This window comes from Entelurus aequoreus, linkage group LG17, assembly GCF_033978785.1.
Source record: "Entelurus aequoreus isolate RoL-2023_Sb linkage group LG17, RoL_Eaeq_v1.1, whole genome shotgun sequence".
NCBI classification, from domain to species: Eukaryota; Metazoa; Chordata; class Actinopteri; order Syngnathiformes; family Syngnathidae; genus Entelurus; species Entelurus aequoreus.
In genome coordinates, this window is record NC_084747.1 from 5,615,523 (window position 1) to 5,641,192 (window position 25,670).

General features: G+C 37.4%; 1 protein-coding gene across 3 annotated transcripts in view; it reads left to right on the forward strand.

The window, feature by feature from the left end:
• The first annotated feature begins 6,420 nt into the window (after window positions 1–6,420).
• The window catches only part of suds3 (SDS3 homolog, SIN3A corepressor complex component), a 34,649-nt gene continuing 15,399 nt past the window's right edge, over window positions 6,421–25,670 (forward strand). The window contains exons 1-5 of one of the 3 annotated variants that reach the window (XM_062024478.1): window positions 6,421–6,786; window positions 21,739–21,808; window positions 24,571–24,626; window positions 25,113–25,184; window positions 25,268–25,287. In XM_062024478.1, the coding sequence (XP_061880462.1) occupies window positions 6,672–6,786; window positions 21,739–21,808; window positions 24,571–24,626; window positions 25,113–25,184; window positions 25,268–25,287 (333 nt within the window). In that variant the 5' untranslated portion in view covers window positions 6,421–6,671. Of the gene's footprint in view, window positions 6,787–18,561; window positions 18,719–21,738; window positions 21,809–24,570; window positions 24,627–25,112; window positions 25,185–25,267; window positions 25,288–25,670 lie in introns of those variants that run through there. The other 2 variants (XM_062024477.1, XM_062024479.1) reach the window with 2 other exon arrangements.

A 25,670-nucleotide genomic window follows, 5' to 3' on the forward strand; every position in this document is an offset into this window, starting at 1 on the left:
TACACCAGCCAGCCCTCATCTGCTCATCAACACCCGTGCTCACCTGCGTTCCAGCGATCGACGGAGCGACGAAGGACTTCACCCGATCATAGATGCGGTCGGCGGCTAGCGTCGGATAGCGCATCTGCTATCCAAGTCAAAGTCCTCCTGGTTGTGTTGCTGCAGCCAGCCGCTAATACACCGATCCCACCTACAGTTTTCTTCTTTGCAGTCTCCATTGTTCATTAAACAAATTGCAAAAGATTCACCAACACAGATGTCCAGAATACTGTGGAATTTTGCGATGAAAACAGAGCTTTTTGTATTGGATACAATGTGTCTGAATACTTCCGTTTCAATCATTGACGTCACGCGCATACGTCATCATCCAAAGGAGTTTTCAACCGGAAGTTTAGCGGGAAATTTAAAATGTCACTTTATAAGTTAACCCGGCCGTATTGGCATGTGTTGCAATGTTAAGATGTCATCATTGATATATAAACTATCAGACTGCGTGGTCGCTAGTAGTGGCTTTCAGTAGGCCTTTAAAGACAACACGTCCCAGCTACAACTAGGTTTTATTAACACAGATACGACTGTATATACGACGGATATTGCCCTCCAAAATAGTCTCTCTCTTTTTGATGAAATTACATTAGACTTAGACTTTTTCTCTCTGGCACTCATGGAGGGCGGACGCTCCGCTTTCCTCTCTCTTATCTCTCCTGCTTGCTTCTTTGTCTTGTCTTAACTTTTTGTGTTGCCTCTTTTTGCACTGCTCTCCAAATCAACATTGGATCTATTTAACTGGCCTCAACGAAATTGACAAGATCTTAGGTTTAGGGCAGGGGTGTCCAAACTTTTTCCACTGAGGGCCGCACACGGAAAAATTAAAGCATGTGGGGGCCATTTTGATATTTTTCATTTTCAAACCATAACCAAATACGTGGATTTTTTATTTATTTTACCTTTAGGGGTCCCGGGGACCATAAAGGGTCTCATTCATTAAAATGTTAAAAATAAGTCGGATTATTATTTTTTTTAAATTATTTAACGCTTACAGTAAATCTCTATATCAACTTCAAGTTGATATAAAGTAATACAGATTAAAAAAAATGTTTTATGGCTTTTCTGTCAAAAACAACTTAGTTTTTTTTATAGTAAAACTGAAATATGCAGTATTTAGTAATTAGAGCCCTAAAAGATCAATAATGCAGGACACCATTGATTTTAATTATTTCATATTTTTGAGTCATCACAGTGAAAAGATACATTAAAAATCACTAAATATATTTGGGATCCAAAAGGTGCCCCACTCATAAAGTGATACATTTTCATTAAGTTTTTCTTTTACTTTCAACACTTAAGTTACGAGATCAACTTCAGATATATCTTCGATTTTATGCTGCAACAATTATTTTCTTTGTTTTATGTGCTTTTGTCAAAGAAAACATTGATGTTTTTATATGGCTACTACTAGGGATGTCCGATAATGGCTTTTTGCCGATATCCGATATTCCGATATTGTCCAACTCTTTAATTACCGATACCATTATATCAACCGATACCGATATCAACCGATATATGCAGTCGTGGAATTAACACATTATTATGCCTAATTTGGACAACCATGTATGGTGAAGATAAGGTACTTTTTAAAAAAAATAATAAAATAAGATAACTAAATTAAAAACATTTTCTTGAATAAAAAAGAAAGTAAAACAATATAAAAACAGTTACATAGAAACTAGTAATGAATGAAAATGAGTCAAATTAACTGTTAAAGGTTAGTACTATTAGTGGACCAGCAGCACGCACAATCATGTGTGCTTACGGACTGTATCCCTTGCAGACTGTATTGATATATATTGATATATAATGTAGGAACCAGACTATTGATAACAGAAAGAAATGGGGGAGGGAGGTTTTTTGGGTTGGTGCACTAATTGTAAGTGTATCTTGTGTTTTTTATGTTGATTTAATAAAAATAAAAATAAAAACGATACAGATAATAAAAAAAACGATACCGATAATTTCCGATATTACATTTTAACGCATTTATCAGGCCGATATTATCGGACATCCCTAGCTACTACACAATATATGCAATATTTACCACATAAAACATTTTAAAGTGAAATATTTGAAGTAATTGGAGCCCTGAAAATAATTCATTATAACATGGATTTTTTGTCTTTTTTTTTTTTTTTGAGCAATGGCAAAAAAATAAAAATAAAGAAAGACAAAAGAAAAAAAAACAGCCTGCATGGCAGCTTTTGTGACAACATTGCAACTTTTTCTTGTTAGATTTCACCTCATTCCACTTTTTTTAATGTTCTTTTTTATTTTTACAATAGTATTTCCAGAATGTGTGGCGGGCCGGTAAACAATTAGCTGCGGTCCGCAAATGGCCCCCGGGCCGCACTTTGGACACCCCTGGTTTAGGGGAACCTGCTTGTCGTGACGGAGCGGTTGTTGCTGGACACACGACGGACTCTTGGGAGAAGAAGGAGTGCCGCGTGCCTGGCGAGCCTTTTCTGTGGAGGACGTGAAGATATCTACCTATTGGGAATGATGACAACAGGACATCTGCTGATTGGAGTAAGCCTTGCTCTGGTTTGTCCACAAATTGGAAGTTGCTGGCAGTCTTCAAAGTACCCCAAAGCTGCCACAAATGATTGGAGGATGCGGGAAGAACTGTTGACACTCTTGTGATTTTGGATGTCATCGGACTGTCTGCCCCACAGGTTTGAGGACCAGTCATAGACATTTTAGAGTGAAAAGCAAATTTTATTTTCACTTGTATACAAAACATTCTAACTTGGATTGCTTCCCTGGCTTGGAGACTCTCCTGAAGGACAGTGCAGTGAAGACACAACTAACTCCCTTCTTGTCTCTCATGGACACACACCTGTTGTTGTTGTTGACTTTGGACTAGCGACTGCACGACATCAAGGCCGCGGAACAGAGACACACTGCAGGCTTACACACAAACATGCATCCACAAAAATATACGCCACGCACATACATACCCCACATCTGCGGTCCCCTCCAAGGTTTCTCATTGTCATCCCATTGGGTTGAGTTTTTTTCTTGCCCTGATGTGGGCTCTGAACCGAGGATGTCGTTGTGGCTTGTGCAGCCCTTTGAGACACTCGTGATTTAGGGCTATATAAATAAACATTGATTGATTGATTAACAATCAAACATATGAACAATAACAACCAAAACAAGTACAAAACAGTACAATACTCAATAAACAGCCAACTTTTAATTTTTTTTAATTTTTATTGAGTACATTTTTTTTTTTTTAGTGATTCCCAGAGCCCAAAAAAAGTCTGCGGGCTATAGAGCATTTTCTATTGGGGCTCCAGTACTCTGGAATGCCCTCCCGGTAACAATTAGAGATGCTACGTCAGTAGAAGCATTTAAGTCCCATCTTAAAACTCATTTGTGTACTTTAGCCTTTAAATAGACCCCCCTTTTAGACCAGTTGATCTGCCGTCTCTTTTCTGCTCTGCCCGCTTATTAGGTGACCACAGATGAAGCGCTAGCTGTTCAAAGTCGAGACCCGGGATGGACCACTCATCTGTGGGGGGGGGGGGGGGGGGGGGTCCCCTCCAAGGTTTCTCATTGTATCCCATTGGGTTGAGTTTTTTTCTTGCCCTGATGTGGGCTCTGAACCGAGGATGTCGTTGTGGCTTGAGCAGCCCTTTGAGACACCCGTGATTTAGGGCTACATAAATCATCTTTGATTGATTTTTTTATTTTTTATTTGATAAACTTTCATTTATAATCTGCAACATTTACAAACAATCGAGAAATAATAAGAATCAAAACAAGTACAAAAACAGTACAAAACAGCGCTAGGAGGTTGTAAACTCAATTAGGGCTGCAACAACTAATCGATTAAATCGATTAAAATCGATTATAAAAATAGTTGCCGATTAATTTAGTCATCGATTCGTTGGATCTATGCTATGCGCATGCGCAGAAGCTTTTTAAAAATAAAAAATAAATTATTATTATTATTTTATTTTTTTAAATAAACCTTTATTTATAAACTGCAACATGTACAAACAGCTGAGAAACAATAATCAAAAATAAGTATGGTGCCAGTATGCTGTTTTTTTTCCAATAAAATACTGGAAAGGATAGAAATGTAGTTTGTCTCTTTTATCCGATTATTAATCGATTAATCGAAGTAATAATCGACAGATTAATCGATTATCAAATTAATCGTTAGTTGCAGCCCTAAACTCAATAGAGCAACTAAAGTAGAATGCAAAATATATATGTGTAGTAAAGTGTAAAGCCGTAGGCTCACACAAGTTCCGTAAATAATCCATTCTATCTGTTAATGATACTACTTGGTCAATAGGGATATGTGCAATAATACCAGCACTTCAATTTAACAATTCAGCACACTTGCACTTTAGCAATTTACACAGGTCCAATATTATTGTGGTGGTTGCACTTTGCACTGGTGCACACCTGCAATGTACTATACAGCTGCATTAAAGACAGCTATAGTCGATATTTGCAGGGCAATTTTGACATTGGTTGCACATGCCCAATCTGGATTGCTAATATACTTCTAGAGAAGTTAAATATTTGTTCAATCAACTGTGAGTTCTTTCCATGTCTAAACCACAATAAAAATGCATCATTATTGGAGCCCTGGTATACTATAGGATTCAACAAGGCAACTGCTGATTGGGAAAAAAAATGATGTCTTTCCCCCACTGGAACTGAAAGTGTTAATATGTGCTTATGAGGAATAAAAAGACATGTTTTTAGAAAGACAAGCCGTACAAAATCAAAGTGTCGCTTGAGTCATTGTGTAAGTTTGAATTGTTAACAATACAACACATTTTTTTAAATTGTGCCTCTGGGGAACAAGTGGCTCGTTTTATTTAAAAAATGTACATAAAAGTAGGCAAAATAAAAATAATTATATCTCGTATTTGTTTGAATTATAATTGGCATGAAAAGTAATAGTAATAGTAGTAGTAGTAAATAAATGCCAAATAAACTTAATAGGTTGGACCAGTTTGCTCGGAGATATAGTAAACTTCTTAAAAGAAACCAAATAATCTGCCGTGTCAGATTTGCATATTATTATTAGCTCAACTTCAAGTTATATTTATAATAATGACCACATTTTTTTAAAATAAATATATATATATATATATTTTTTAACCAACAAGTTATTTTTCCTTATTATAAGTTAATACAATTGGAGATACGGTATACTTCTGAAAAGAAAAAATATTATCTGCCATTTCAGATTTGCATATTATTATTAGCTCAACTTTTTATTTATTACAATGAAAAAAAATAATGTAAAGGTACTTTTACTTTAATTATTTTTTTTAAATCGAATCGAAACAAGCACTGAAATCAAGTTTTTTTTTTTTTTTAGCTTACAAAGTCAGTTTTGTTTTGTTTTTACCAACAATATATTATTTCTTACCAGACACTTTCTACATTAAAATAATGTGTTATAAGTACCATGCAGAAAAATCTAAGATAATTGTATTCCAGCTCTACAGACATTGGCTTTTCCTACACATGTCCATTTGTCCTTTATAATATTAGTATGACAATGGTTATTAATAGTGCATTATGACGTCATCATACGAGAGTTTGTTTATCTCTTCTAAATATATTTAAAACCGTTTGTTTTGCATACCTCGACAGATTCAGTGGGCATTTCAGTGCCACAGTTTTTGTTTGCGTCCAATAAAAATGGTCACAAATGATCACCAAATTCTTGTTAATCGAGGAACCATAGCAACTCGGGACCGCCTCCGACCGGAAGAGGCGGGGTTTCCCAGCCAACCACCAAACCCACGACGCTACATTACGATATTAACGTTAACTTGTACACCACCGAATTCATGTAATGCAGAGAACTTGTACTGAAGTTATATATAGTTATTTCAGCCCCTCTCCAGTCTAAAATGGCAATATTTAAAGTAGCGAAAGCAAAAAGTCAAACTCAGTGTAATCATGTTGTTTAAAAATATGCCTGAAAATATATTCATCCAAAACAAAATAACCATCTTTTAGGAGTAATCACGGTAACATAAACTGTTTGTTAAGACTTTTAAAAAAGTTCACATAATGTGTATATTTTCCATCAATAGGGTTTGATTTTTGAACAGGCATTGCGTTCGGCACCTTCCCATTTTGCGCAAGCGACACAACCATTAAATTATATTTAACCGTTAGGATAGCACAGTTAAGTTGTAAAAAAACATATTATTTGCCTAGAATAGAACTTTAAGTTAAATATCAACTCATCTTCAGTGCACAACAGTCACGTTAAAATAAGTGGTGCCAAAAAACAAAAACAGCCAACCCCCCTTGTGTTTGTGGTGTCCAAAAATATGCCTGATTGAATGATCGTTCGGAAACATCCAAACCAACATTTAAATGTAATCACGTTCGCAGACACAATTTTCCCCAGCCAACACGCAAAAGCCTTTTCGCCAAAGTATACATAGTATGTCACCTTTACGGTTGGAGTACTTCATTTTTGAACAGGCATTACGCCAGCAACCCTAACCAGAGTGGGCCTTCTTCGTTGCAGGCGCTCGAACGAGCCACTAAAAAAAAAACACCAAATTCGATTGTTTATTTTTGTTCGTGGTTTGTTTACGTTTTTCTTTTTTTGTGCCAATAACATGGCTTCCACCGCGTTGCTCTCGCCCATGGTGGATTACTACAACGACGAAGAGGAACTCGACAGCGTGGAGGACGACGACGACCGCAGCTTCAGAGGCAGAGACTCGGAAGAAGGTAACAAACGCTGCGGGGAATGGAGCGTAGAAGCTTCCCTGGTCCGTCTAGTTGTTGGGAATACATCGTATTGTAGTACAGGAAGGCGCATTTTTGCTCAAAAAAGTGTAGAAAATGTTTGAATTTGGTGTAAATGTGTTGATTACCGTGCTTGGTAGTGGGAGCGATGTGCCGCCACGATAGGTTAGCTTGCTTATGCTAACGTTTACATTTGTTAACCCTTGTGTGGTGTTCGGGTCTGTGGGAACCGTTTTCCTTTTTTTATTAAAAGAAAAATTATACAATTAATTATTTTTTCAAACTAAGACTCACTGACTTTGACTCATTTTCTGTGAAGAACGTATATCACAATACATATTTAATGCATACTTGCCAACCTTGAGACCTCCGAATTCGGGAGATGGTGTGTGTGTGTGTGTGTGTGTGTGTGTGTGTGTGTGTGTGTGTGTGTGTGTGTGTGTGTGTGTGTGTGTGTGTTGAGATGGGGGGTGTATATATTTACAAGTATTTCTTAAATATAAATAATCCGTTCAGGCAGCATACACCTTCCCTTTGGAGCTGTCCTGGATGAACTGAAATTATTTGTTTCCAATCATTTTGGAACTTGCAAGCGTATTTCTTATAAATGATATACCGTTAGGGGTGTAACGGTACACAAAAATGTCGGTTCAGTACGTACACTACCGTTCAAAAGTTTGGAGTCACCCAAACAATTTTGTGGAATAGCCTTCATTTCTAAGAACAAGAATAGACTGTCGAGTTTCAGATGAAAGTTCTCTTTTTCTGGCCATTTTGAGCGTTTAATTGACCCCACAAATGTGATGCTCCAGAAACTCAATCTGCTCAAAGGAAGGTCAGTTTTGTAGCTTCTGTAACGAGCTAAACTGTTTTCAGATGTGTGAACATGATCGCACAAGGGTTTTCTAATCATCAATTAGCCTTCTGAGCCAATGAGCAAACACATTGTACCATTAGAACACTGGAGTGATAGTTTCTGGAAATGGGCCTCTATACACCTATGTAGATATTGCACCAAAAACCAGACATTTGCAGCTAAAATAGTCATTTACCACATTAGCAATGTATAAAGTGTATTTCTTTAAAGTTAAGACTAGTTTAAAGTTATCTTCATTGAAAAGTACAGTGCTTTTCCTTCAAAAATAAGGACATTTCAATGTGACCCCAAACTTTTGAACGGTAGTGTACCTCGGTTTAGAGGTCACGGTTCGGTTCATTTTCGGTACAGTAAGAAAACAACAAAATATACATTTTTGGGTTATTTATTTACCTAATTTGTAAACAATGGCATAACATACATATACACACAGGGTCCATTGCCAGGGTTAATGTGGTCAACATATATAAAATAAAAATCAGGCTCAGAATGGTTTCTTAACAAAACCTTTCTACATATTAAGTGCTTTTTTTGATTGATTGATTGAGACTTTTATTAGTAGATTGCACAGTACAGTACATATTCCATACAATTGACCACTAAATGGTAACACCTGAATAAGTTTTTCAACTTCTTTAAGTCGGGGTCCACGTTAATCAACATTAAACTGCCTCAAGTTGATGCTCAGATTAAATACAATGACAAAATGTTTCTTCTACATAAAAAGTGCAACATTAAACAGTTTCAAGTCAACTCAGCCTTAGATTAACTTTCCTCCCCCACCCCCAGCCTGGCTAACTTGGCAGTAAGAGGATATATGGGCTCATTGTTCTTCCACCATAGAAGTGGGTCGAAATCTAGTTTTTAATGCAATATGGACTTATATCTGCTGCTATAAAAACATTTGTTATTGCTTTAGCCCTGCCTGACTCCCCGAGGAGAGGCTGCTTGAATGCGGTGGTGACGCTTCAAATGGGTTAGCATGTGTTATGAGAGTAGCGTATGTGTGTGTGTGGCCCTTTAATATGTGTGACAGCATGTGAGGTGAGTATGTGGGTGAGCGAAGTGAGGGAGCGGTAGCATGAGTGCGGGGAGTGGCTAGTGTTTTGTTAGATTGGCTGTGTGCAAGACCTCAATAAATCCACGATTTGCAACTAATCGCTGGAATCCCCCGAGAATACATCGGCCCTGGAGGAGTGTCTCCTTTCGCGCTCCTCGACTACGGTCTGGGAGCCGGAAGCAGGAACGGTGCAACACATGTTTGACGTGTTGTCAGAAGCAGCTGCTGAACAATGTCGGCAAACCTCCGTCCTCCATTGTTGTATCGCGCAGCCAAAGTGTTCCCAAACGGGAGATCTTAACGAGGCAGGTGGGTCTTCCAGCTCTGATTTTTACATGTTGTCCTAGCCCGGTCGCTGCTAGCATGTGAACTCGTTCGGTACACCTCCGAACCGAACCGAAACCCCCGTACCGAAACGGTTCAATACAAATACACGTACCGTTACACCCCTAGTACTTCTTCTTCTTACTCGTCGTCGCCATGTCTCTTCTTCGTTCGACATTACTACTTGCCGTAGTTTTGAAGCAATGCATGATGGGAATCCGGATGTTGTGTGTCAGTGTATTAACGTGCCGGCTGGAATAAACACACACTGAGAAATAGCTCAGTGCCTGCCTACTTTATGGGTTATAGATAAATCTATGGATAACGGAGACATATATAATAGTCTCCTTTTCAGGTGAGAGAGGACGCTAAAGGCAGTGCCTTTAAGGCATGCCCCCAATATTGTTGTCCGGGTGCAATTCGAGAGAATGGTTGCCCCGGGAGATTTTCGGGAGGGGCACTGAAATTCGTGAGTCTCCCGGGAAAATCAGGGGGGGTTGGCAAGTATGATTTAATGACCACACACCATACACCCCCCTACATATTTATGTTACATATAAGATGTCCGGGTCCACTGGACCCACGGCACACACACACAGGAGGAGGACAGGTTGTAGGTACACAGAACATCAGAGGGTCAAATGTGCGAGAAAATGAGAGCAGACCGTGTTGACAAACAATGTTGCAGCGTTCATATTGTTGTTACTCAGCCAGCGTTTGTGGGTCTGATAGACCCGTTGCATTTTGTGGCTTTTGATGCCTCACAATCAAACACTTTATGTTAAAATACTGATCAAATGTTTATTGGGATAAGGTAAACATCTGTTCAGTATTTTAACATAAAAGTGTTTGATTGTGAGGCATTGAAAGCCACAAAATGCAACGGGTCCGTCAGACCCACAAACGCTGGCTGAATAACAACAGTATGAACATTACACAAGGGTTAAATCAATGGTGGTTATGGTTTAAAACAGTAGTCCCCCAACCTTGTTTTGCACCACGGACCGGTTTAATGTAGGCATTTTTTTCAGGTACCGGCTTCCCACTTGCGAAATATACAACTCACTATAACGCTGTATTAGTGGGAGCCAGTGACGTGCTGTCAGGGGAGACAGTGCCTCACCTTGACACCAGGTGGCTTAACCATGAAATGTTCAAAAAGCCAGCCATCCATTTTCTTCCGCTTATCCGAGGTCGGGTCGCGGGGGCAGCAGCCTAAGCAGAGAAGCCCAGACTTCCCTCTCCCCAGCCACTTCGTCCAGCTCCTCCCGGGGGATCCTGAGGCGTTCCCAGGCCAGCCAGGAGACACAGTCTTCCCAACGTGTCCTGGGTCTTTCCCGTGGCCTCCTGCTGGTCGGACGTGCCCTAAACACCTTCCTAGGAAGGCGTTCGGGTGGCATCCTGAGCAGATGCCCGAACCACCTCATCTGGCTCCTCTCAATGTGGAGGAGCAGCGGCATTACTCTGAGTTTCTCCCGGATGACAGAGCTTCTCACCCTATCTCTAAGGGAGAGCCCCACAGAGGAAACTCATTTGGGCCGCTTGTACCCGTGATCTTGTCCTTTCGGTCATAACCCAAAGCTCATGACCATAGGTGAGGATGGGAACGTAGATCGACCGGTAAATTGAGAGCTTTGCCTTCCGGCTCAGCTCCTTCTTCACCAAAACGGATTGATACAGCGTCCGCATTACTGAAGACGTCGCACCGATCCGCCTGTCGATCTCACCATCCACTCTTCCCTCACTCGTGAACAAGACTCCTGGGTACTTGAACTCCTCCACTTGGGGAAAGATCTCCTCCCCAACCTGGAGATGGCACTCCACCCTTTTCCGGGCGAGAACCATGGACTCGGACTTGAAGGTGCTGATTCTCATCCCAGTCGCTTCACACTTGGCTGCAAACCGATCCAATGAGAGCTGAAGACTACATCATCTGCAAACAGCAGAGACCTAATCCTGCAGCCACCCAAACCGGATCCCCTCAACACCCTGACTGCGCCTAGAAATTCTGTCCATAAAAGTTATGAACAGAATGGGTGACAAAGGGCAGCCTTGGCGGAGTCCAACCCTCACTGGAAACGTGTCCGACTTACTGCCGGCAATGCGGACCAAGCTCTGACACTGATCATACAGGGAGTGGACCACCACAATAAGACAGTCCGATACCCCATACTCTCTGAGCACTCCCCACAGGACTTCCCGGGGGACACGATCGAATGCCTTCTCCAAGTCCACAAAGCACACGTAGACTGGTTGGGCAAACTCCCATGCACCATCAAGGACCCTGCCGAGAGTATAGAGCTGGTCTACCGTTCCACGACCAGGACTGTTCCTCAAACGAAGTAATAAAATAAGTTTGAATATTTCTCTTTTGGTTTATGCTTTCTATGTGATTTTGGTGTGGTTCCTGCACATTTTGATCATTTTCATGGTCAAAATCGCGGAAATTCCGTTGTTTCCTGAGCTGTGCGTGTCAGCCTTCAATAATGAAAACAGGCGTTTAGGAAATAAAAGACAATTAGTCCAAACGCAATAATTGAGGGCACATCTTAACATGTATAATTAAACCTTAATTAAGCAAAAATATGATTTACTCGATTAAGCGATCGGGATATTCGATAGAATACTCGATTACTAAAATATTCGATTGCTGCCGCTCTACTTCAGATACGAACACAGAAAGGTAAGATACACTCACGATACTTGATATATTTTGTTAAAAGCAAATGGGACCAAAAAGTATTTAATAACAACTTTATCAAATACTTTTTGGACCCATTTATCAGATCATAATATCATTATGATATCGTTTTTATGAAAGTAAATGTACTCCCTTATTTTCCCTGTCATTCGAACGTGCAACCTAAATCAACAATGATTATTGCTGCATATATGAATTTAAGTTTAAAAAAAAAACTAAACTTCAAAAGTATCTGTGCCTCACCTGGTGTGTAGTTCACCGCACACCACTGGTGGGAGCCCTGGGCTTGTTTCTTTGCAATGAAATGCTGATGGAAATCAGCCTTTGGTTACAATCTGTCACTTTTCTATTTGTTATGTTCATTAATGTGCATTGTATCATGTCACAAAGTTAGAACAAATGGCAAGTTCCTATGAGGAGTTTTATTGTACATCTATAAACAAGCTCATTGGTGTGTCTAGTGCACAGGTGTCAAACTCAAGGCCCGCGGGCCAGATCTGGCCCCCCCCACGTCATTTTATATGGTTCGCAAAAGCCTGGAAATAATATGCGACAAAAAAAACGACCGGCTCAGTGGCCTTGTGGTTAGAGACTTGGAGGTTGTGAGTTCAAACCCCGGCCGAGTCATACCAAAGACTATAAAAATGGGAGCCATTGCCTCCCTGCTTGGCACTCAGCTTCAAGGGTTGGATTTGGGGGTTAAATCACCAAATGATTCCCGAGCGTGGCCCACGCTGCTGCTCACTGCTCCCCTCACCTCCCAGGGGGTGAACGAGGGGATGGGTCAAATGCAAAGGACAAATTTCACCACACCTAGTGTGTGTGTGGCAATCATTGGAACTTTAACTTATATTTTCTTTCTTTACTTTCTTATTTTCTTACTAAAGGTATTGTTTTTTTGCTAGTTTGACAGGGAAAAAAAATAGTGTCCAAAATTGCGACAAATATTATATTATCTAACTTTGTTGGTCAAAATCCAAATAAATATTAAAATATAGGGAGTTTTTTACAGCATATTGCTGTAAGTTTGAAAAAATGACCAATGTTGTTTTTTTTACAGTCAAATTGTGTCGACTGAGCTGTCAGTTTTTTGTAGTTTTTTTAATCCACGGCTGATGATTTTATGGTACCACATAGAGATGTCCGATAATATCGGCCTGCCGATATTATCGGCCGATATATGCGTTAAAATGTAATATCGGAAATTATCGGTATCGTTTTTTTTATTATCGGTATCGTTTTTTTTTTTTTTTTTAAATTAAATCAACATAAAAAACACAGGATACACTTACAATTAGTGCACCAACCCAAAAAACCTCCCTCCCCCATTTACACTCATTCACACAAAAGGGTTGTTTCCTTCTGTTATTAATATTGTGGTTCCTACATTATATATCAATATATATCAATACAGTCTGCAAGGGATACAGTCCGTAAGCACACATGATTGTGCGTGCTGCTGCTCCACTAATAGTACTAACCTTTAACAGTTAATTTTACTCATTTTCATTCATTACTAGTTTCTATGTAACTGTTTTTATATTGTTGTACTTTCTTTTTTATTCAAGAAAATGTTTTTAATTTATTTATCTTATTTTACTAATTTTTTTAAAAAGTACCTTATCTTCACCATACCTGGTTGTCCAAATTAGGCATAATAAGGTGTTAATTCCACGACTGCATATATCGGTTGATATCGGTATCGGTTGATATCGGTATCTGTAATTAAAGAGTTGGACAATATCGGAATATCGGATATCGGCAAAAAGCCATTATCGGACATCCCTAGTACCACATTTTATTATGGTAAAAAAAATGGCGACTGAGTTGCCAAAATAAAATGAAACAGCGGTACTGTATTTCTATTTACAGTAATATGTTGTAAAAATAATATTAAAAAAGAACATCATATATTTTACAGTAAAAGTCTGGCAACTAAGCTGCCATTTTTTTCTGTAAAAAAACTGGTAAAATCCACAATTTTTTTTTTACTCTTTACGTAACTTTTTTTTATTTTTTATATTAAAATTCATAGGCAAATTCATTAAATATTTACTGTTACAACCGGTCCTCTTTTGGCAGCCATGACTGCGATGTGGCCCTAAATGAAAACAAGTTTGACACCCCTGGTCTAGCGGGACAGGCCAAAGTTAAGTCGGAGAAAATGCAGTCCTTTTATAGATTATTTAATGTTTCTCCCTGGCCCGGTAGCAAATGCGTCACGGACCGGTACCGGTCCCCGGACCCGTGGTTGGGGACCACTGGTTTAAAACATTAGAACGACTAATATCGGTCAGACATCCGACCTCGGTATGCAGTTCCAGAGCCGAACGCGGCTAATGTTACCCCAAAAGCACATTCAATTCGATAAAGCAATAAACACACTGCGTTACAGCCTCATGTTTGCGCCCAATGTTTGATGGTAAAGTTAAAAAAATACTTTCAATATGCATCATAACAAAAAGGGTAATACTACAAAAATGGATAGCGGTTGATAGTCCAACTCATACTGACTGGTATACACAAGCTATGGAAACAATATCAGTAGAAAAAACTGCTTTTACTTTAGATAATGAGTCATATATTGGATTATGGGATTCATTATCTAAATTTGTTTTAACTATCAAATGAACCTAAAATATGACTTATTTTATCTTTGTGGAAAATATTGGACACACTGTTAAGCTTATGAGATGTGATGCAAATGTGTTTTTATTGTATTTTTTTTAAAATAAATGGCTGTGATGATAATGTCAATGAGGGATTTCTAATCACCGCTTTGTTGGAATTCTTACTAATATTGATACTGTTGTGGATATTACTCATTGTTGTTTGACTACTTTTAGATTGTTTTGTGTCATGTTTGTGTGTCCTCAATTGCTCGGTTGATTGCTATTCTGAATGTTGCTGGGCCGGGTTTGGTTTTGGATTTGTAGTTGTATTATTATGGTATTATTGTTGGATTGATTAATACAAAAATATAAATAAATAAACCAGGTAGGCACATTTTGCTCAAAAAAGCGTGTCTCAATGTTGGCAAGAATGACCCCCTGGGAGTTGAGGGGAGCAGTGAGCAGCAGCGGTGGCTGCGCCCTGGAATCATTTTTGGTAATTTAACCCCCAATTCCAAACCCTTGATGCTGAGTGCCAAGCAGGGAGGTAATGGGTCCCATTTTTATAGTCTTTGGTATGACTCGGCCGGGGTTTGAACTCACAACCTACCGATCTCAGGGCGGACACTCTCACCACTAGGCCACTGAGTAGTTGTACTGTTTTTGAATATTATTATTTAGCGATTGTTTGTAAATGTTGCAGTTTATAGATAAAGTTTTATTAAAAAAAAAAAAAACTTTAAAAAAAAAAAAGCTCTGCTTCTTCCTACTCCTTTTCCAACATGTTGAATAGAGAAACTGATGTATCATGTTGTATGCATGCATGTTCCAAATAAACTCAAACTAAATTCGATAAAGCAATAAATAGACCGCCTCATTTTTGCACCCAATGTTTGATGGTAAAGTTAAAAAAATAATTGAAAATATGAACAAATTAAAAAAAAAAAAAAACTCTGCTTCTTCCTAATCCTTTTCGAACATGTTGAATAGAGAAACTGATGTATCATGTTGTATGCATGCATGTTCCAAATAAACTCAAACTAAATTCGATAAAGCAATAAATACACCGCCTCATTTTTGCACCCAATGTTTGATGGTAAAGTTAAAAAAATAATGAAAATATGAACAAAAAATAAAAAAGCTCTGCTTCCTCCTACTCCTTTTCGAACATGTTGAATAGAGAAACTGATGTATCATGTTGTATGCATGCATGTTCCAAATAAACTCAAACTAAATTCGATAAAGCATTAAATACACCGCCTCATTTTTTGCACCCAATGTTTGATGGTAAAGTTAAAAAAATAATTGAAAATATGAACAAAAAATAAAAAAGCTCTGCTTCCTCCTACTCCTTTTCGAACATGTTGAATAAAGAAACTGATGTATCATGTTCCAAATAAACTCAAACTAAATTCGATAAAGCAATAAATACACCGCCTCATTTTTGCACCCAATGTTTGATGGTAAAGTTAAAAAAATAATGAAAATATGAACAAAACATAAAAAAGCTCTGCTTCCTCCTACTCCTTCTCGAACATGTTGAATAGAGAAACTGATGTATCATGTTCCAAATAAACTCAAACTAAATTCAATAAAGCATTAAATACACCGCCTCATTTTTTGCACCCTATGTTTGATGGTAAAGTTAAAAAAAAAAAGTGAAAATATGAACAAAAAATAAAAAAGCTCTGCTTCCTCCTACTCCTTTTCGAACATGTTGAATAGAGAAACTGATGTATCATGTTCCAAATAAACTCAAACTAAATTCGATAAAGCAATAAATACACCGCCTCATTTCTTGCACCCAATGTTTGATGGTAAAGTTAAAAAAATAATGAAAATATGAACAAAAAATAAAAAAGCTCAGCTTCCTCCTACTCCTTTTCGAACATGTTGAATAGAGAAACTGATGTATCATGTTGTATGCATGCATGTTCCAAATAAACTCAAACTAAATTCGATAAAGCATTAAATACACCGCCTCATTTTTTGCACCCAATGTTTGATGGTAAAGTTAAAAAAATAATTGAAAATATGAACAAAAAATAAAAAAGCTCTGCTTCCTCCTACTCCTTTTCGAACATGTTGAATAAAGAAACTGATGTATCATGTTCCAAATAAACTCAAACTAAATTCGATAAAGCAATAAATACACGCCTCATTTTTGCACCCAATGTTTGATGGTAAAGTTAAAAAAATAATGAAAATATGAACAAAAAATAAAAAAGCTCTGCTTCCTCCTACTCCTTCTCAAACATGTTGAATAGAGAAACTGATGTATCATGTTCCAAATAAACTCAAACTAAATTCGATAAAGCAATAAATACACGCCTCATTTTTGCACCCAATGTTTGATGGTAAAGTTAAAAAAATAATGAAAATATGAACAAAAAATAAAAAAGCTCTGCTTCCTCCTACTCCTTCTCGAACATGTTGAATAGAGAAACTGATGTATCATGTTCCAAATAAACTCAAACTAAATTCAATAAAGCATTAAATACACCGCCTCATTTTTTGCACCCTATGTTTGATGGTAAAGTTAAAAAAAAAAAATGAAAATATGAACAAAAAATAAAAAACCTCTGCTTCCTCCTACTCCTTTTCGAACATGTTGAATAGAGAAACTGATGTATCATGTTCCAAATAAACTCAAACTAAATTCGATAAAGCAATAAATACGCCGCCTCATTTTTGCACCCCAATGTTTGATGGTAAAGTTAAAAAAATAATGAAAATATGAACAAAAAATAAAAAAGCTCTGCTTCCTCCTACTCCTTCTCGAACATGTTGAATAGAGAAACTGATGTATCATGTTCCAAATAAACTCAAACTAAATTCGATAAAGCAATAAATACACGCCTCATTTTTGCACCCAATATTTGATGGTAAAGTTAAAAAAAATAATGAAAATATGAACAAAAAATAAAAAAGCTCTGCTTCCTCCTACTCCTTCTCGAACATGTTGAATAGAGAAACGGATGTATCATGTTCCAAATAAACTCAAACTAAATTCAATAAAGCATTAAATACACCGCCTCATTTTTTGCACCCTATGTTTGATGGTAAAGTTAAAAAAAAAAAATGAAAATATGAACAAAAAATAAAAAAGCTCTGCTTCCTCCTTCTCCTTTTCGAACATGTTGAATAGAGAAACTGATGTATCATGTTCCAAATAAACTCAAACTAAATTCGATAAAGCAATAAATACACGCCTCATTTTTGCACCCAATATTTGATGGTAAAGTTAAAAAAAATAATGAAAATATGAACAAAAAATAAAAAAGCTCTGCTTCCTCCTACTCCTTCTCGAACATGTTGAATAGAGAAACGGATGTATCATGTTCCAAATAAACTCAAACTAAATTCAATAAAGCATTAAATACACCGCCTCATTTTTTGCACCCTATGTTTGATGGTAAAGTTAAAAAAAAAAAATGAAAATATGAACAAAAAATAAAAAAGCTCTGCTTCCTCCTACTCCTTTTCGAACATGTTGAATAGAGAAACTGATGTATCATGTTCCAAATAAACTCAAACTAAATTCGATAAAGCAATAAATACGCCGCCTCATTTTTGCACCCCAATGTTTGATGGTAAAGTTAAAAAAATAATTGAAAATATGAACAAAAAATAAAAAAGCTCTGCTTCCTCCTTCTCCTTTTCGAACATGTTGAATAGAGAAACTGATGTATCATGTTCCAAATAAACTCAAACTAAATTCGATAAAGCAATAAATACGCCGCCTCATTTTTGCACCCCAATGTTTGATGGTAAAGTTAAAAAAATAATTGAAAATATGAACAAAAAATAAAAAAGCTCTGCTTCCTCCTACTCCTTTTCGAACATGTTGAATAGAGAAACTGATGTATCATGTTCCAAATAAACTCAAACTAAATTCGATAAAGCAATAAATACGCCGCCTCATTTTTGCACCCTATGTTTGATGGTAAAGTTAAAAAAAAAAAGTGAAAATATGAACAAAAAATAAAAAAGCTCTGCTTCCTCCTACTCCTTTTCGAACATGTTGAATAGAGAAACTGATGTATCATGTTCCAAATAAACTCAAACTAAATTCGATAAAGCAATAAATACGCCGCCTCATTTTTTCACCCCAATGTTTGATGGTAAAGTTAAAAAAATAATGAAAATATGAACAAATCCCAACCGGTGTTGCACGTACCCGGAACAGCGGACGCTAGCTTAAGCAGCGCCATGCTACTTCCAAAGGGCTACGTAAGCGGTTAACAAGCGGGCGCTTACTGCCCTTTTCACGCCATTCAATGAGACGCCACAGACGGACAGACAGACGTGGGACAGACACGCAATGACAGCCGTCCAAGGTTAGCCAACTTTCCTCACTTTCCACACGCCGCTACTTCGTCACTCCATTCCCCTAAAATTGCATTTAAAATAATAATAAATTAAAAAAGCACTCCATTCTTTCTTCCCTTTCCAACAACAGCTGACCGCAGCTAGCACACTCATGCTAACCCCGTGAAAACGAAAGCTGCTGTGTCAGCTTCACGGGGACCGCAACGGACAGGCCGCGGCCGGTAGAAGGCTTGCTCTTAACGGGCAGCGGAAGTTCGCCACGTACGGTCGGAGCGATTAATCCCGGATTAATGCTCCCCATGCGGCAAAAAAAGGCTGGCAAGGAAAAGCGTTAGCTTCCATGTTTGCTTCTTTTAAACATCAAATTTCTGGCCAAGAGGCTCCGTGGCGGGATAAAAAGAATCCACGATGGTTGGGCGAGCGTTCCCCGGTTTTGGTGTCTCCTAACCGGGCTGGTTCGTTCCGTGACACGCGTGTTGGAAGTCCGCAGCATGTTAGACTCGCCGGCTGATACTTGATGAGGCACACCGCCAGGGACGTCACCACGGTTGAAAGATTGTTGGGGGGTGGGGGGTGTTCTTGGCACCAACGTAGTCCCTTTTTTTTAATATTTAATTTAATTGTATTTATTTTTTATTACAATATACTGTTTTAAATGATTTTTATTTTTATTTTTATTGAACAAAAACATACATTTATAATTCACACAAAAGTCAAGGCACTTTCAACATCAAGGAAAGAAAACTAAAGCAAATACAGAGAGTAATAATAATTAATTTAAATAAAAAAAATATATATATATATATATATATATATGAAAAATAATATATATATGAAAAATAAAAATATGAAAAAAACCCACAAAAAGGGCTACCAATTTTTATTTTTTATTTATTTTTGTCCTGTCCAGCTTTTCAGGCAAATCATATTGTTGATGCAGATACCCATATTTTTTAAATTTTATTTTATTTAATTATTTTTTTATTACAACTGTTGCTATGTTTTAAAATATTTTATTTTATTTTTATATTTTTTAATTGAACAACAAACATACATTTATAATTCACACAAAAGTCAAGGCACTTTCAGCATCAAGGAAAGAAAACTAAAGCAAATACGGAGAGTAATAATACAAAAAAATATGGAAAAAATGGAAAACCCCCCCACAAAAAGGGCTACCTATTTTTTATTTATTTATTTATTTTACTATTACTATTTTTTTTTTTTTTTTTTTTTTTTTGTCCTGTCCATCTTTTCAGGCAAATCATATTGTTGATGCAGAAGCCCATATTTTAATTTAATTTAATTTATTTTTTATTACAATTGTTGCTGTTTTAAATGATACATTTTTTTATTTTTTTTAATTGTACAAAAAACACATTTATAATTCACACAAAAGTCAAGGCACTTTCAACATTAAGGAAAGAAAACTAAAGCAAATACAGAGAGTAATAATACAAAAAAATATGGAAAAAAACACAAAAGGGGCTACCTATTTTTTTTTTTTTTTTTGTCTGGTCCACCTTCAAGGTTCAAGGTTCAAGGTTCAACTTTATTGTCCCCGCGGGGAAATTTGTCTTGGGCACAGTGCATCATTGCTTTCTTAACATACACAAAAACAACAGAACAAAAACACAAGCGCAGACACAACTACAACCAGACAACTAACATTTAAACATCAGAACATGGAGCTTGATAGACTTCTCAGGCAAATCATATTGTTGATGCAGATCCCCATATTTTAATTAATTTAATTTAATTTTATTTATTTTTTGTTACAATTGTTGCTATGTTTTAAATGATGTTTTTATTTTTTATTTTTTATTTATTTTTTTGAACAACAAACACATTTATAATTCACACTAGAGTCAAGGCACTTTCAATATCAAGGTGTTGTTGATAAATGGCTTTCTCTTTCCATAATAGAGTTTTAACTTGCACTTACAGATGTAGTGACAAACTGTAGTTACTGACAGTGGTTTTCTGAAGTGTTCCTGAGCCCATGTGGTGATATCCTTTACACACTGATGTCGCTTTTTAATGCAGTACCGCCTGAGGGATCGAACGTCACGGGCATTCAATGTTACAGTGCAGGGATTTCTACAGATTCTCTGAACCTTTTGAGGATATTACGGACCGTAGATGGTGCAATCACTAAATTCCTTGCGATAGCTGGTTGAGAAATGTTGTTCTTAAACTGTTGGACAATTTGCTCACGCATTTGTTGACAAAGTGGTGACCCTCGCACATTTTACAACCACTTACAATTCAATTTGATTCCGATTCTTGGGGCGATTATTCTATTTGGAATCGATTCACAATTCAACACGTATCTCCTTTCCAAATGATTCTGGCAATTTAATATTTAGTGTATAAATGATCATAAACCCTTCCTCAAAACAAGTTACATGTTACAACATTGATTTTACAATATAAGTGGGAGTTTCCAATAAACTATGTTTTTTTTGTTTTCAAAGAATATAAACTTAAATTAAGTTGGAATATGGACTAAAACTAATTCTGTAAAAACATTGTTTATTTCATATATTAAAGTCTAATTTAATAAAGCGTGGGAAGGCAAGAAATGCTATTTTTCCAGTGTTTTAAAGAAGTTTAAATTCATTTTTTAAAATTGTATTTATTAAGGCCACGTCCACACAAACAGGGATGCTTTCCAAAACGCATATGCAGGGTTAAACAGTTTCAAAACAGTCCCTGTCCATATGCAAGCGCATACACCTGCTGTCAGGCACATTTTGTCCAATCAGAAGCCTGGAAAAGCAGACAGCCTCTGTTAATATCAGTGTGTGAATGTGGAAATAGTGTCAAAGCGCTTTGAGTACCTTGAAGGTAGAAAAGCGCTACACAAGTATAACCCATTTACCATTTCTTACCATGGCCTGCAGCGGAGGTGACTTGAGAAATATTCCGCATTTTTCAAAAAAGTTTTATTTCCTGCAGCGAGCAAATGGTCCTCCTTACATATTTACCATTAGTAAGAGATGTTTTCTTGTTGTTCTTGGTGAAGACACTGAGGACGCCAGCGAAACAGACCTCGCCAAGCACGATGAGGACGACTATGTGGAGATCAAGGAACAGTAAGTCTCTTTTTTTTGCGTGTGTTAGGGTTGCCCAAAATAGATGATGTATACCAGTGGTTCTTAACCTTTTTATTCTAGGGGCCCAACTTTTCCACTACACTTAGGCCTATGGCTCACTCAAATATTAACACTGAATTAGTAATCTTACTCTTAATTTTAATAGTATTCAGTTATTATATCCAATTATGGAATGGATTAAGCAAAGCAATCAAACAATGTACTAATATGATCCACTTCAAAAAATTCTTCAAACTTAAAGTGTTTACAAAGTACAAAGAAGAAGAACCATGATGAACATTCTGAATTTATTTCATCCATCCATTCATTCATTCTCAAAATAATCTTACTCATCTCATCATATGAAATATAACTTACATCACCAATTATTATTTATTTATTTATTTTTATTGTGATTACTTATGCAGTATATTGTGAATAAATTGAGAACAGGAAGTGAAGAAAAGTTTTAGCAACTGTTATGTAAAAGAAAAGGGGTAGGATTAAATAAGCTCTGCTTCTTCCTACTCCTTTTCGAACATGTTGAAAAGAGAAACTGGAAATGTGATGTATCATGTTGTATGTTTGCATCTTCCAAATAAACTCATACTCAAACCTACTTACTGTTTACAACCTTGTCAAATGATTATTTAAAACTATGTGTCAATTAATCAAAGATATTTTTTTATTTAACACATTAATCTAGGCTTAGGTCAGACTGATTAGAACAATAATTTTTGTCGGATAATAATTGTAATAAAAATGTAATCATTCACAGATATTGACAATTTGAAGTATCAGCATTGGTATGAACAATACTGCACTTGTTACTACTTGGTATTGGATTGATACCCACATTTGTAGTATTGCCCAAAACTAATGTAAAGTAGCCAAACAAAAGAATAAGTGATTATTATATTTGAACAGATGTGTAAATAGATCCATGTTACAACAGAAAGTAACCATCTAATAACATTAACAAGTAGATTAATAATAATTTTGAGAAAATAATTGAACTGTAAATGAGGCAATATGTTAGCAGCAGCCAAATTAGGAGCCTTTTTAACCAGTTTTGAAATGGTTGTATTATTATTTATATACCAAGTAATATATTGTCATTCATATCCCTCTCGCAGTAGGCTGCTATATATATTGCAGTAGAGATTTTAGACCATTTTGCCCATTCCTAGTGTGTGTTAAAGGCCTACTGAAATTATTTTTTTTAATTTAAACGGGGATAGCAGATCTATTCTATGTGTCATACTTGATCATTTCGCGATATTGCCATATTTTTGCTGAAAGGATTTAGTATAGAACAACGACGATAAAGATCGCAACTTTTGGTATCTGATTAAAAAAAAGGCTTGCCCCTACCGGAAGTAGCGTGACGTAGTCAATTGAACATATACGCAAAGTTCCCTATGGTTTACAATGATGGCCGCCAGAAGTGAGAGAGATTCGGACCGAGAAAGCGACGATTTCCCCATTAATTTGAGCGAGGATGAAAGATTTGTGGATGAGGAAAGTGCAAGTGAAGGACTAGTGGGGAGTGGAAGCGATTCAGATAGGGAAGATGCTGTGAGAGCCGGGGGTGACCTGATATTCAGCTGGGAATGACTAAAACAGTAAATAAACACAAGACATATATATACTCTATTAGCCACAACACAACCAGGCTTATATTTAATATGCCACAAATTAATCCCGCATAACAAACACCTAGGTGTTTGTTATGCTAGCTCCTAGCTACTAGCTCGAGCTAGTTATAGCTCGAACGGTATATGGACGGGATCCCGTATATATAACGAGCCAATACAATTCAAACACCTGCACAACACACACACTCACTCAGCCCAAAGAACCGTTCACCTAACCCAAGGTTCATAAAGCTTATATATTTAACCAAAGTTACGTACATGACACGCACGTACGGGCAAGCGATCAAATGTTTGGAAGCGCACGGGTGGGACCTGATATTCAGCTGGGAATGACTACAACAGTAAATAAACACAAGACATATATATACTCTATTAGCCACAACACAACCAGGCTTATATTTAATATGCCACAAATTAATCCCGCATAACAAACACCTAGGTGTTTGTTATGCTAGCTCCTAGCTACTAGCTCGAGCTAGTTATAGCAAGCGATCAAATGTTTGGAAGCGTACTCACGGTATCGCGTCTGCGTCTGTTAACGAAGTCAAAGTCCTCCTGGTAAGAGTCTCTGTTGTCCGAGTTCTTCGATCTTGACTGCATCTTTCGGGAATGTAAACAATGAAACACCGACTGTGTTGTGTTGCTGACTTCCCTCGCAAAATACTCCGCTTCGCACCGACTTTCTTCTTTGCTTGCTCAGCTTCTTTCTCCATAATGCAATGAACAAATTGCAACAGATTCACCAACACAGATGTCCAGAATACTGTGGAATAATGAGATGAAAACAGAGCTATTTCGTATTGGCTTCAATGGGGAAGCCATACCTCTGTTAAACTGGCTACGTCACGCGCATACGTCATCCTCAGAGGCGTTTTGAACCGGAAGTGTGGCGGGAAATTTAAAATTGCACTTTATAAGTTAACCCGGTCGTATTGGCATGTGTTGCAATGTTAAGATTTCATCATTGATATATAAACTATCAGACTGCGTGGTCGGTAGTAGTGGCTTTCAGTAGGCCTTTAAAGCTTTTTTTTGAGGCATTTTTATTGTAAAAAATGTCCACGAGGCACAGTGTACGATATCTGCTGTTTGTGTACTTTCCAGAATGTACCAGGACAAGCTGGCCTCCTTAAAAAGACAACTGCAGCAATTACAAGAAGGTAAGATTGATGCTGCACATAATTAGTTTATATGGTGGGATGTGTCGCTCAGCATTTTCTCTGAATGTTGCTGGGAACACACAGTTTTAGTTGCCTTTTCCACCAAACGTCCAGGAACATTTAGTTGCTAGTAACTGTCGTTCCTGGAACTAAAAGGTTCCTGTGGCCCATTATGCCGTGGGTTTGCCCAGCTTAATGTGTTCATTCAATAAGATACTGTATGTTCATCGTTGCAAAATGAGCCTAAAAGTCTGTAGCTTAAATGCTAATGGACAGTCTTTGTCCATGATCGAAACATTCAAAGACTTCAATGAATTTTTGAAGGGAATCTGCAGCTAACTGCCAACTTTATTTTACGATGTGTAGTGGAGCAGAGAAGTGAGGCGGATGAGATGATGGATTTTTCCCACGTTTAGTGCTGATAAGAAGGTTCATTGCTGAGGAGTCCTTTTTGAGACGCTAGCAAACACATGTAGCTGTTTGCAGGCACACTGCAGGAGTATCAGAAGAGGATGAAGAAGTTAGACCAGCAGTATAAAGAGAGACTCCGCAATGCAGGTGAGTGACACGACAATGAATGAGGTAACAGAAAAGGGCAACATCTGCATTTTAAGTTATATTCTTCTTCTTTCTTTTCGCAGATCTCTTTCTGAAGCTTGAGGTGATTGAGTGCACCAACAAATAAGTGTCCCTTTTAACTTTTCTTTTGTGGTCTTTTTATGGCGCTTTCTCACTCTTAGGCCCCGTTTACACTAAGCCGGATAAGGTTATCCAGGGTAAATCACACCTAACCTTATCCGTGTCCACACACACAACAATGCCACCGTTTTAGACCCCCGCCCCCCTCCGTCTGCCGGCGCGACGCGACCTAGTACGCATGCGCGGAAAATGCGCACGTCAGTCACCTCCAGTGTTGCTTTGTGTGCAAGTTCTTAAATTTAACTTATCTGAACAATATCCGGTGTTGTGGTATTTCAATGAACTGGAATCCAGTGTGCTGTGGGGCCCTATTGTAGTGAATCACACCTGAGCCATCATAAACTA